Genomic DNA, 12159 nt, shown 5'->3' with positions numbered 1-12159 from the left:
TTCCCATTACCTCTTTGAAACCAATGTGCAGATAGTCCATGTGATATCCATGTCAAGTATTCTTTAACTCCAGGTCATGTGACTTGGCCCATATCTGTTACAAACTTTTGTATTTATTGACCAGTGATTTTCCCCAAAAATCTCCACAATACTTCAGGCAGTGACTCACCAGGATTCACACACAACTTTATGCTCTCCTTTTTTAAGTGTATGCTAATTGAGGACAGTTGGTCCCATCCCTTCATTCTGTACTGACCTTCAAAGCAAGCTTATGAGGTCTTTTGAGATTTTCACAAGCATAATTCTCTACCCCAATCTACCTACCATCAAAAATGTTTTTTTTTCTTGCTGGCCTCACCCACCCTTATGGCAGGAAGAAATGCTCAATAGCATTAAGTGTTAAAATCTTAATTACCTCCTAAATCCTCCTAAGACTTGTAAAAGCTTTCCCAATGTGGCAAGGCACTGTGAAGCCTAAAAAGGTAGTTCCCAGTGATGTTATTGATAATTATGTCAGTGGCACCCCATCAAATTGTGGGAATCAATATACTTGGCTGTGTCTTGTGGGTTTTCCTTGCTCCTCAATCTCAGGAAAAACAAATGTTGCATGACCTTTCAGTCCGTTAAGAGGCTCTTATGGATGTGAAATGTCCAGTTATAGCCAAATTTTCTGTTTCCTTGAGTTTACGCCATAACCATATTTAAGATGCTCCCCCCACCACTGACCCAGATAAAGCACAAGTTGTCCAAGTACAGAAGTGATTGCAATGATAAAGTTTATGCCTAAGACAAACATGCCACCACCCCCATATTAAAGTAATTTCCTTCTTTTTAAGACACATCTAGGATTATAAGAAGCTACCTGGTTAATCTGAAATATACAAGCGTGTAGAAAAATTGCCATTATCTGGGTAAACCGTTATTTTCATGTGCCAGTTCATTTTCCCCATTATACTTCCCTTGACTTTGATTGGAATTGGTACTGAGGTTGTGCGTTGCGCCAGTTTACTTCAGTTCAAAGTTTAACTTGTTTGTAGTCACTTTTTAAACCTTTGAAATTTTTTTTTAATATTTATTTTTTAGTTCGTGGAGGACACAACATCTTTGTTGGTATGTGGTGCTGAGGATCGAACCCGGGCCCCACGCATGCCAGGCGAGCGCGCTACCGCTTGAGCCACATCCCCAGCCCCCAAACCTTTGAAATTTTTCCTTAAAAATTGAAGGCTAGTATTCAGACAAGCTCATAGTTGATGACAGGATAAATGCAAAGTATTTCAAATGAGACATGAGAGCTGGTAATATTAGCTAGTCATTAATCTGACTTACCTGTTAGACACCTATTATCAAAAGCAAAAGAAATTAATCAGACCAAGTCAACTTTGTATGCCCTTTTCTGGTTTCTTCAATACATTCAAGTAAAGATGTCCATATTAAGTTCCCATTATGAAATTGACCCACAAAGCAACATTTTCCAAAGACCATCACTATTCATTTACAAGCATAGATTTCAATATAACCCTTAGTTGACAAAACACTACAGCATGCCAGGTTTTTGTCTCAGTGCCTTTCACAAGCCAATACACCACTTGAGCTGGTTAAAAAGCATGGTTTTAAAACACCAACAATGTTCGACAGAGGAAAACTGTAGCAGTATTCAAACGCTGAATGTTTAGTGCATGAAGAATAGCATTTTATTAGGGACAGCCAATAATGTCCACAATGCTTTTCTCATTTGTCTATAATATTCAAAGAAAAATGGCAATATGCATAAATCTGAAAACTGCTTTTAAAAAAATAGGGGATGGAAATCTTGTAGACAACCGAATGTGGAAGAACAAGATTCACACATTTTATGTGTAAACATTACACCAAGTATTTGGATACAAAAGTATTTATTTTTATAAATTTTGTATTTAAAATAGAACTTTATATCTGTCTACTCACAAAACCTAATTTAAAACATGAAACATTTATCTCTCTAGCTTATTGTTATTTTACAAACAACACTCATTTTGTAATTATTTTATCAAGAACCTGTACTAAATATTTGTTTTTATCAGAAAACATTTCCCTTTTATGTTAAAGAGTGCTTCTTAAATGAAGGCACCAACAAGAACTACTTTCAGATGGTACAGTATTTCTTATTTCTTGAAGACTCTGTGGTTGACCACTTCTTCATTAGTTACCTGCAGCAAGACACCTTCCTGCCAAAGGAAAAAAAAAGTATCTGAAGAAGTTTATCATGTTTGTCCAAAGAACCTAAATAACTTCAGTGGTGGTCTTAGGATCAAAGAAAGACTCACTGATGCATACAGAATAAGCCCTGAATATCACATTCCTGAAAAGGCAGTAAAGCCAGGAAATCAACTGAGTAATAGTTTTAGGAAACGAATTTCAGCAGTCAACCTACAGCTGTTTAGGATAGGACATGGGGTAAAAATTACATTTTAACCCAACTATCAGTAATGGGTACATACAAGATTCATAATGTAGACAGACTTTTACTTTAAGTATGAGGTATTATCTGGAAAAAATCCAACTATTTTGTCCTACATTCTGTCAGCCTCATCATCAAAAGTATGTAAAGTTAGAACCATAAATGTCTATTTTATTTAAAAAATCCTAGGTTCACTCAAAATGCCTGCTCCAAGAAATGTGAATACACAAGGGTGCAACGATGGGAAATCTCATGATTTATTGAACTTGCAGCCTAACTTTACCTACCATTTTACTACCAACACCACTGAAGGAACCAAGAAAAGCTTTATTAATGATCACTTGGCTTGCCTCAGCTGTTGAAATGAAGCACTTTACAGTCTTTGTGGCAGCAGAATATACTTGTCCATGGTTCATATCAATGCTAAATTCCAGCAGGGAAAAAAATGATATGTTAAGCACCTGAATCTTCATGGAGAGGGAGGGGGTGGGAAAGAAGGAAAAAAGGGAAAAACAACCAAAATAATTTAAGTAAATGACAGATTGGAAAACAGGGTTTATAAAAATTATTCTCTTTTGAGTTTATATAATGTTAAACTCAATTTGTAGCTATGTTAAACTACGTAAGAACCACTATACTGTAAGACCATTGAAGAGTTATTAGTTTATCTTTTAGGGAGGAAAATTAAGAAAGGAAAAGTAAATAAGATCTTACCTAAAGAAGTTTAACTGAAGCTTAGAACTATTTTGCTCTACACCCTCAGCTTTCGTTGGCATCCTTATAAACTACTGTAGTTAAAACTTTGTAGAAAACAGCACAGTTTTTTAAGACTGGCTGAACTTAGTAGCCGTCAAGAGTTCTCTTGTACTAGACCTGTGTCCCTGAAGAGTACCTCGCTGGGGTTATTTCCTTTCCTTGCATTGAAGAAGCAGCATCTAAAAGATCTAAAAAGGTGTTTCTCTTTGCAGAGATATCCCTTAAGTTATCTAGATAATTTAATCCTGATGAATTGCAGACAACACACTTACATCTGACCACAATTTATCTTATACAATATAACAACAGCTTTGCAATGGACCTTAATTATACTACCCACTCCTTAACTTATTTAAAATAAAAAGTCTATAATTACACAATTTCCTTTAGAATTATTTTATTAAATCATAAATGTACAACAGCTTCTTAACTCTACACACGCACTTAAATTTTTTAAAGGAAAAACGTTATGTCTTATTACACCATGATCCTGGCTAATAGCTTTTCAAAACTTTGAGAAAAATCTTAAAAAAGGTTTCACATGTCACCTGAAACTTACAAATTTAACATTATCAAAGAAGGAATGCTTCTACACTCTTACAAAGACCACTAGAAAGAAACAACAATTAAAAAGCTAAGAAACTGTCTCAAAGGCATTTTTTTTTTTACAATCCTTCCTCCACAGTAAGGTAATGTTATTAAATAATCCAATCCATTCCCAAAATGGCTCTCTGCATCTGCTCTGGTGTCTTCTGCCATATCACTGCATATTTATGCATGACTGAGATAAGAGTTTCCTTAACATTGTTATTTCGATAACCTGAAGCTGTTCTGTTACCTCTGGGCTCTCATCCTCTCCTATTTATACAGTGAAGCCTGTTTCAACAGAAGTAAAGAGTAAAAAAAAAATAGGTTATGAAATTATCCATCTAACCAGATTTTAAGGAAAGATTAACATGATCCTAAAAAGCTTTTTACTCCTGCAGCTAAATCTCCCAAGACATTAATAATTGTAAAACTCAAAAACTACTTACCCAAGGCAAATAGGATGAAGCTCAGTATCGGCTCCTCCCACCATAACCCCCACTTCCTCCACTTCCTCCAGGACCATAATTTCCTAGAAAGAGCCAAAAAGAAAGCATACTGTCATTTCCCGTAGTCATCCCCAAATCAAGTTTTTACTTTATAAACAACATAACCTTTTATGTTCAGTTAACTTGATTACTTGGGAAATGAAATATCTGGATTCATGAATACTTTAACTTTGTTCTTAAAACTTAGAAACACTATTGATGCTATAATTTTAAGAGGCTCCCCATCATCACCATTTGCTATTAATTAAGAGATTTTAGAAGAATGTTATCAACCAAGAGGCTGAAGAATCCGTTCCTACTAAAAGCTTTCTCAAGCCAAGTATCAGCTTGAATAAAGGCACTCATTTCTACAGATTCATATCATGTTCTATGTACAACAATTTGACTTAGCTATCTCCTTAAAGAAATATAGGGCCCCACCTAATATCTATTTTGCTAATCCCCAAATATCTTATACAGTAAGAGCATTCCACCTTGCCACACCAATCTCTAATCTGACATTAAAATCATTGTCAGGGGGCTGGGGATGTGGCTCAAGCGGTAGCGCGCTCGCCTGGCATGCGTGCAGCCCGGGTTCGATCCTCAGCACCACATACAAACAGATGTTATGTCCACCGAAAACTAAAAAATAAATATTAAAAATTCTCTCTCTCACTCTCTCTTTAAAAAAAAAAAAAAAAAAAAAAAGAAGTTAAAAAAAAAATCATTGTCAGAATCTCTGCAGATTTTATTTCGGTGACACCACATATGGGAGCATTACCTCATACTTATTTCCCTTTATAAATTATGAAGGACTAACCCTATAATCACTAATTCTTAAAAGAACCTCAATTTGTCTTTGTATATTACCTCCACCATATGGTCCCCCCATGTTCCTGCTACCACCAAAGTTTCCACTCTTCATTGGACCATAGTTAGAAGGTTGCTGGTTATAATTTCCAAAATCATTATAACTTCCACTTCCATAATTGCCTATAAGAGAAATGAAGTATCAGTATAACAGACCTCAGAATATACCCAAACATCAAACCAATGACAGAGCCAAGTATTGAGGACACTCCCACAAAAATAGAACCTTCTAATCTAAAATTTTAAAGGCACTTATGATGGTCAAACAAGCAAAAATCATCAAATAATAATTAATTCAAACCCAAATTACCAGATAAATATTTCAGGGGTGGGAGGTGCTAGGGATGTAGCTTGGCAGCAGTGTTTTGCCCATCATGCCCAAAGCCCCACGTTTCATCTCCAATACCCGCCTCCCCACACCCCCCCCAACAATAAAAACTCAAGAAAGTTAAGATGAAATTACCTCCTCCATAGTTGTCATAACCACCTCCATAGCCCCCACCCTGGTTTCCATATCCAGGTCCTCCACCACCATAGCCTCCTCTTCCTCCTCCATAACCAGGGCTACCTCCAAAATTGCCACCTAGTATAAAATAAACCTTTAATTACTCATGTTTTCTATGCCACTTTATCATATTGAACCCATTTACAATTTCTCAAAGCACATACTTTTTATGAAACAGAATGTTTGTACATAGTAATCTCTTCTAGGATAATCTTAAAGACAGAAATTCCTATCTTGTCCTGGGAAACATTTTGGGGTCTAGGATGCCTACATAACAGCATAAAACAATTTATACTTAATGACTGTGATGACACCACTCCAGAACTAAAGGTATTGTATTAAGGGTCCCTTTTTGATGGCTCCTTGAAATACTAAATGTATTTTGGGACAAGATTATGGGAGCAGCCACTGGCACAGTTACTATAAAGAGCCACACCCATTCAACTTGCCCCAAAGATATGAACTTCCCAATTCATGTTTCTGTGAACTGCAAAATCTTTCTTATACAACTGTTAATTATCTTCTCATGACTGGAAGTAAACTGATAAGCTTTCTTATAGCTTATAACTTCTTAAAGACTGGTACACTAAGCCTCAAATAGCTTGCAGAAAGAACAAGAACTCTGCTTTGTCCAATTAAAATTTGAGTTCTGAAGCAAGGTTTTTACAGTGAAAATAGTTATTTAGTCATGCCTAATAAGGAGCAAAATCATGTCTATTAGTAACTCATGGTTTTAAAGTTCTCTTGTATTAGTTAAGTCTGTCTGGAACTGTCAACCTTTTCTGTATTTTAACCAAAGGACTACTAAAGTTATCTTAGGACATCCATCATCTAGTTGAGGACTAAGATAATCCAACTGCTCTTAGATGTGGGTCCCCCTTATATCCTGATCTCAGATTAATCTAGTATCCTACATGTTTGCAGAAAAGCAAAATACAAAATACCACATCTAGCTCCAATTCTTTTTTCAAGAAATGAAATTACATGATATCTTCCATCTATGATTTTGCACTCTTTATCAATAACTCCAAGAATGTACTAAGTTAAAATGACTAAGACACAGCTTATTTTACAAAAGCCTAAGCCCTTTGAAGTATAAAAACATACAATGTGATTGTTACCACATTAATCAACATGTATAAGAAACTGACCTCCGGGTCCTCCTCCATATCCATTATAGCCATCCCCAAATCCACGTCCGCTTCCATATCCATCTGTCAGGAATTTAAAAAAAAAAAAAAAGATTTAAGCTGGTTAATCCTATTCATCTTAAATATTCTTTCCCCACTTTCTTGAAATAACCTGGAACAATAATGAAACACAGTAGTGTAACTGGTTGATCTGTAAAAATTCATACACAGAAGTGCATAATTAACAATTTATTATGCACAGTAACTAACCTTTAGACTTGGACTTAAGCACTAAAGTAAGATTCTATTCATCTATACAATGGAAGGAGCCAGCGCTTTTTTGAAACCTTAGTACAGAAATTCTGGTAATAATTACACTTGAAGCATATAGCTTGCATGACATTATCAATATTTAAACATTGTTAAACTTACTAACAATTCCTGTGTGTAAACATACTATTTAGGGGTACTTGTTCTTTAAGGCTCTTGCAACATTACTTCAACTGTTTAAAAACTGAAGGTGGCCAGAAAACCTGTGACATCCTGAATGCAGTTACCAAAACCAAAACAAACAAACAAACAAACAAACAAAACTACCTATTACCTCTTTCCTAACCAAATTGGGATCCTGCCAGGACACACTGATCTAAAAAATCTTTGGGACAAATTTTTAACTTAGGTTGTAATTCTTACCAAACCTAATCATACTTTTTTCTGAAATCAAGCATATTTTACCCTTCAAACTTTCGTAACTTGGAACTTACCAGATCCTCCTCTAAAGTTACTTCCTGGTCCTGGTCCAAAATTTCCACCGCCACCACGGGAGTCCCCAAAACCAAAGTTGCCTATAATGGAACCTCTGATTAATAGCAAGCACTCAAATAAATAAAAAGGGAAGGGGGGGTGGATAAAAATGTTACCTCCTCTTCCACTCCTGGAACTTTGGACTTCTTGCATTTCTTGTCTAGACAAAGCCTTTCTTACTTCTGCATTATGACCATTGATGGTGTGGTATTTTTGCACTGAAATAAATGATTCAGACTCCATTAAATGATCACACTTTAATAGTGAATAACTTTAAGGTTACCTAATATGTGTTCACACATACCCCAAAAATCTAGCCCACACCCCTAGTGCTTACAGACACTTACACACAATTTTGTCCACAGGATCATGGTCATCAAAAGTAACAAAACCAAAGCCTCTTTTCTTTCCAGACTGCCTATCGGTAATTATCTCAATGGTGTCAATTTTCCCATATTCTTCAAAGTAATCTCTAAGGTGGTGTTCCTCGGTATCTTCTTTAATTCCGCCAACAAACAGCTTCTTCACAGTCACATGAGCTCCTGGTTTTCCAGATTCCTACAACAGTGGGGGAGAAAAGTTATCTTGACAGAAGAAACCAGACATGATCAAAAGTACACCATCTGGGCACTGTTAGTTCAGCTCAGTGGTAGAGCACTTGCCTAGCATGTGTGAGGCACTGGGTTTGATCCCCAGCACCACATATAAATAAAGGTCCATCAATAAATAAATTTTTTTTTCAAGTACACCATCTTTGTATCTTACTACAACTCAACTTTTGAAAAATAAGCAGGGAGGGATGTCTATATATTTAACTAAGTTTTAGTAAGTCATTCAATTAACAATTTTTTTAAAAATTACATTCTGATCATTAGGAATTTTTTTCCATGTTATTGCAGAAGTTATATTTAGCTTACCTCTCTTGCTACAGCTCGTTTTGGCTCAACCACTCTCCCATCAATTGAATGAGGTCTTGCAGCCATGGCAGCATCAACCTCAGCCATGGATGAGAAAGTTACAAAACCAAATCCTCTTGATCTTTTGCTTGCAGGATCCCTCATAACCTTTAAGACCAAAAGGAAACTTTAGCATTTAAACTAGCAACAAATTAGAACTTTTACTGTATTGAATACTTGTACTTGTACTGAATTGAATACTTTCTGTATGTCACATTTTAATCACAATTCCAAGAGATAAAGGGCTAGTGTCTGCAGCCAACTTTCCACAGTTAACCTACCACACAATCTGTAAGTTTTCCCCATTGCTCGTAGTAGTTTCTTAAACTTTCTTCTGTGGTTTCAAAACTTAAGCCACCAATAAAGAGTTTACGGAACTGTTCCTTTTCTCTCTGCAAAGGAAAACACCATTTCAATTTTTATTTACATTTTCTCTTTGTATGCAGCAAATTAAATTCTTAAATATGAGGTGACCTGCTGGCAGAGTACCTTTTTCCTCTCCAAAGGAACAGTTTCTAAAGTTTTCTGGGGGGAAAAAAAAAACTTACATCAAATTTAAACCATATGTTAAACTGCATATTAGTGTGTTACACCAAAAAAGTTTCAGCTGAATAATACAAGTTTCAATGTCACTAAAGCTTGATTTAAATTTACTTCACATTAAATTATCTTAACCCAATTAAATATCACGTAAATTTTTACACTTTCTGAGGAGAAACAATCTATTCCACGGTCACTGGAGGGTTATTAACAAATTCTTAAAGTTTTCATTCAATTCTATATCCTAAAACTACGGTTCACTTTACTCAACCTAGAATTCTTTATATAAAGCCAAAGCTTACCAACTTATTTCAGGATTCAGTACCCAAGAAGCAACATTCCCGTAACTGCTCCCTCTAGTGGTGACTACAAGTATCTCAACCTAATGAAACCACTGAAGCAAGTTTCTCCATGTAACTTTAAGATTAGAAAAAAATTAATATTCAAAATGTACATAATATTAACCTTAACTTTAACCTCTCATAATCAGGCAAATTGTTTTGACCAATACCATTTTTAAAAATGTCTTAAAAGTTTAAAATGCTGGTTTTTTGGCGGGCACTCCATTAATTTGGTTACTTGACAGTACAATGTCAGCAAATAAAAAAAATACATTAATAGATCTCATATTTCAAAAATTATAAAGTTTCATATAATAACATGATCACTTATTTGCTCAATTAAAGCAGTTCAGGCTCACCAAACTTAGCACCCATCTGACTAACCACAAGTCTTAAACAGTACAAAAAACATAATACTGGGCTGAAATCTTTTAGTACCCTCAAACCAGCAAAAAATATACTGGATTAAACAATCCTTAATTTGGGGCAATTACTAAGGGTGACTACTAAAACTAGGATTAAGCAAGATACATTAAAAGGTCAAATATGAGTACAAAAATAATCTTCCTACTAAAGCAGCTCTACTGCTCTCCACACCATTCTATGGAGGTTCTGGCTCCATGCAGTATCCCATCTGCACATAAAATGATTAAAGGTTCATTTAGACTTTTTTTCTCTGCTTAGTTTTGAGGATTCTGAAATTTTAAAAATAACAAGTTATCAAACTAGTTCTCTTAAAATTTTCAGTTTCAAAACAATGGCTATTCAGCAAGACAGTTTACACCTAACTGCATTTACTGTTAGGTGTTCTAATTAGATCATTAAATCCATAAAGTATATCTACAATTCTTACGTTATCACTACAAAAAGCAAAAACTCATTACTTACCTCAGTTTTTTCCAAACTTACCCGAAGTCGACTATCGATTATAAACAAAGTTACTTTATAAATGTACTTAGGGTCAAAGAAAATAATCAGGAAGACCCCCTTCGCTTGAAACTTATGCTTATCAATGTAATGATCAACCATGATTGCAAACAAATGAGAAAAGCAAGTGACAAAGTTCAAACACACAGTGGTCCATGCCTAAAACAGTAATTTACATTGCAATACACGCATTATGAAGGCCCGAGCCATGTTGTAATCTAAGTACAACTAGAATAAAACACGTTTTTGCTTCACTTTCTTCATAACTTCTAGCATGTAAGGACCGGTAGTTTTATCCAGTAAGGTTCAAGCTTCCCAGTAAAAATATTTAAAATACAAATAAATTCCATCACTCAAGCAGAGCACTTCAGGACAGTAAAAGGACTCTAAATGAATACTCCTCCCCCCCAATGACCCTCCTCGTTGCTACACTCACTCTCGGTACTGAGGGCTCCAATTTTTTTTTCCACTTCGAATTTGCTACAATTCCACTGCTCTTAATCAACGCATACCCAGATAAAAACATTCGTCTTAAAACATGAAGGCCTGAGAAAGTGGTTTCTTTGTCAAAAGCTCGCGGAAACAGCGCCCAACGCCCTAGGTGGAGATACCTTCTCTCAGCCCGCGCCAACAAGCCCTGCGGAACCCCCCCCCTTCTGTGTGGCTTCTGAACGCAATGGCGCCATTTCATCGAGGGGAAGGCAGAGCGCCTTAAACGAGGTGCGCAGGACGCTAAAGATCCAAGCTCACAAAGCACTCCAAATCCACCTCGAAACGATATGAAAACAGCCCGAGAAGAAAGAAAAATCGTTAACTACTTCTATGCTTTGATAAAAGAATTAAACTAGTAGAATTCAGGGAGTTATAAGAAAATCGCTGCGAAGGAGGAAAGAGGAAAATGGCGGCCGCCAAATCCGGTTCCCGGGAGAGGGGGGGAGGGGAAGCTCCGCAGACTCGCTCACGAGGGCCCGATGCCCGCCGAAACGCTCAAACGCGTAGTAGCCCGGGTCCCCAAATCAGCGGGCCTTAAAAAAGGAGTGCTATTTCCCACTTGCGCTCCCCGCTTCCACTAAAAAAGGGCCGCGGCCGCCATGTGGAAGTTCCCCATCCCCCACCCCAGTACAGGGAAATGGCGCCGGGAGGCTGAGGGTGGGGAAGGTGTTTGTACGGATCAGGCCTCCGCTATCGACCCCTCTCGCAAACACCGAAAGGCCAAGCGCTACTGAAGCGGCCCGGTTTCCTGCCACTCTCCCATGGAGGCGGCGGGCCGACTTCCACTGCGGCGCCAACGGCCTCGCCATGCCCTTTCCAATAACTCATTGATTTCAAACCCGTTACCTCCATCGCGGACTCAGTCGCTTCAGCCCGATTTCCCGCAGCCGAGCGAGATGAGAGAGATCTCCGCGGACGAACACGAACCGGACTCGTCCTGGCGCTGTAGTGAGAACTGCCGCTGCTCGAGAAACAACACCGCCAAGAGCACCTCCACTCGGGACCCGGCGCTGCTGCTACTGCCGCTAGAGCCGCTGCCGCCGCTTTTCTAGAACCTTCCCCCCGACTAACGCGTCCTCCCCCTACGTCAGGCCGTTACGTATACGCCCTAACCGCCGCCAATGGCGGGAATGCGCTACGCCCTCCTTACGCCGAGTACGTGCTCCTCCCCCCCAACTCTGCGGATAGCAATAATGCTTTACGTCACTTGCGTAAATTGATTCAGTGAATTGCGGAAGGCTCGAGTCCTCTGTGTTAATCCTCTCGGAATTAAGTCCAGCCCCGCCTTAGCGCAGGGCAGGTGAGAAACGGTCGCGCAGTTTGAAATT

General features: G+C 37.7%; 1 protein-coding gene across 4 annotated transcripts; it reads right to left on the bottom strand.

Annotated features, from left to right (window-relative positions):
- Positions 1–1670: 1670 nt before the first annotated feature.
- HNRNPA2B1 (heterogeneous nuclear ribonucleoprotein A2/B1) lies at positions 1671–11903 on the bottom strand. Of its 4 annotated transcripts, none has more exons than XR_014021025.1 (13): positions 11678–11841; positions 9021–9056; positions 8813–8923; positions 8493–8639; positions 7923–8133; positions 7692–7793; positions 7536–7616; positions 6793–6855; positions 5600–5719; positions 5137–5259; positions 4228–4310; positions 2725–2860; positions 1671–2204 (listed from the first exon to the last, which is right to left on the bottom strand). XR_014021025.1 is itself a non-coding variant. In XM_081285785.1 (12 exons), exons 1-11 carry the CDS (start codon positions 11681–11683, stop codon positions 4249–4251), a joined length of 1062 nt encoding a protein of 353 aa, XP_081141911.1. In that variant the 5' UTR covers positions 11684–11903; the 3' UTR covers positions 3574–4069; positions 4228–4248. The 4 variants fall into 4 exon arrangements, 2 of the variants coding, with proteins under 2 accessions (XP_081141911.1, XP_081141910.1); XR_014021026.1 differs by having other exon boundaries at positions 2788–2860; XM_081285785.1 differs by lacking the exons at positions 1671–2204; positions 2725–2860 and adding an exon at positions 3574–4069 and having other exon boundaries at positions 11678–11903.
- Positions 11904–12159: the final 256 nt, after the last annotated feature.

This window comes from Spermophilus citellus, assembly GCF_964194105.1.
Source record: "Spermophilus citellus genome assembly, chromosome: 3".
In the NCBI taxonomy this organism is placed as follows: Eukaryota; Metazoa; Chordata; class Mammalia; order Rodentia; family Sciuridae; genus Spermophilus; species Spermophilus citellus.
This window is presented reverse-complemented; position numbering and strand designations above follow the sequence as displayed.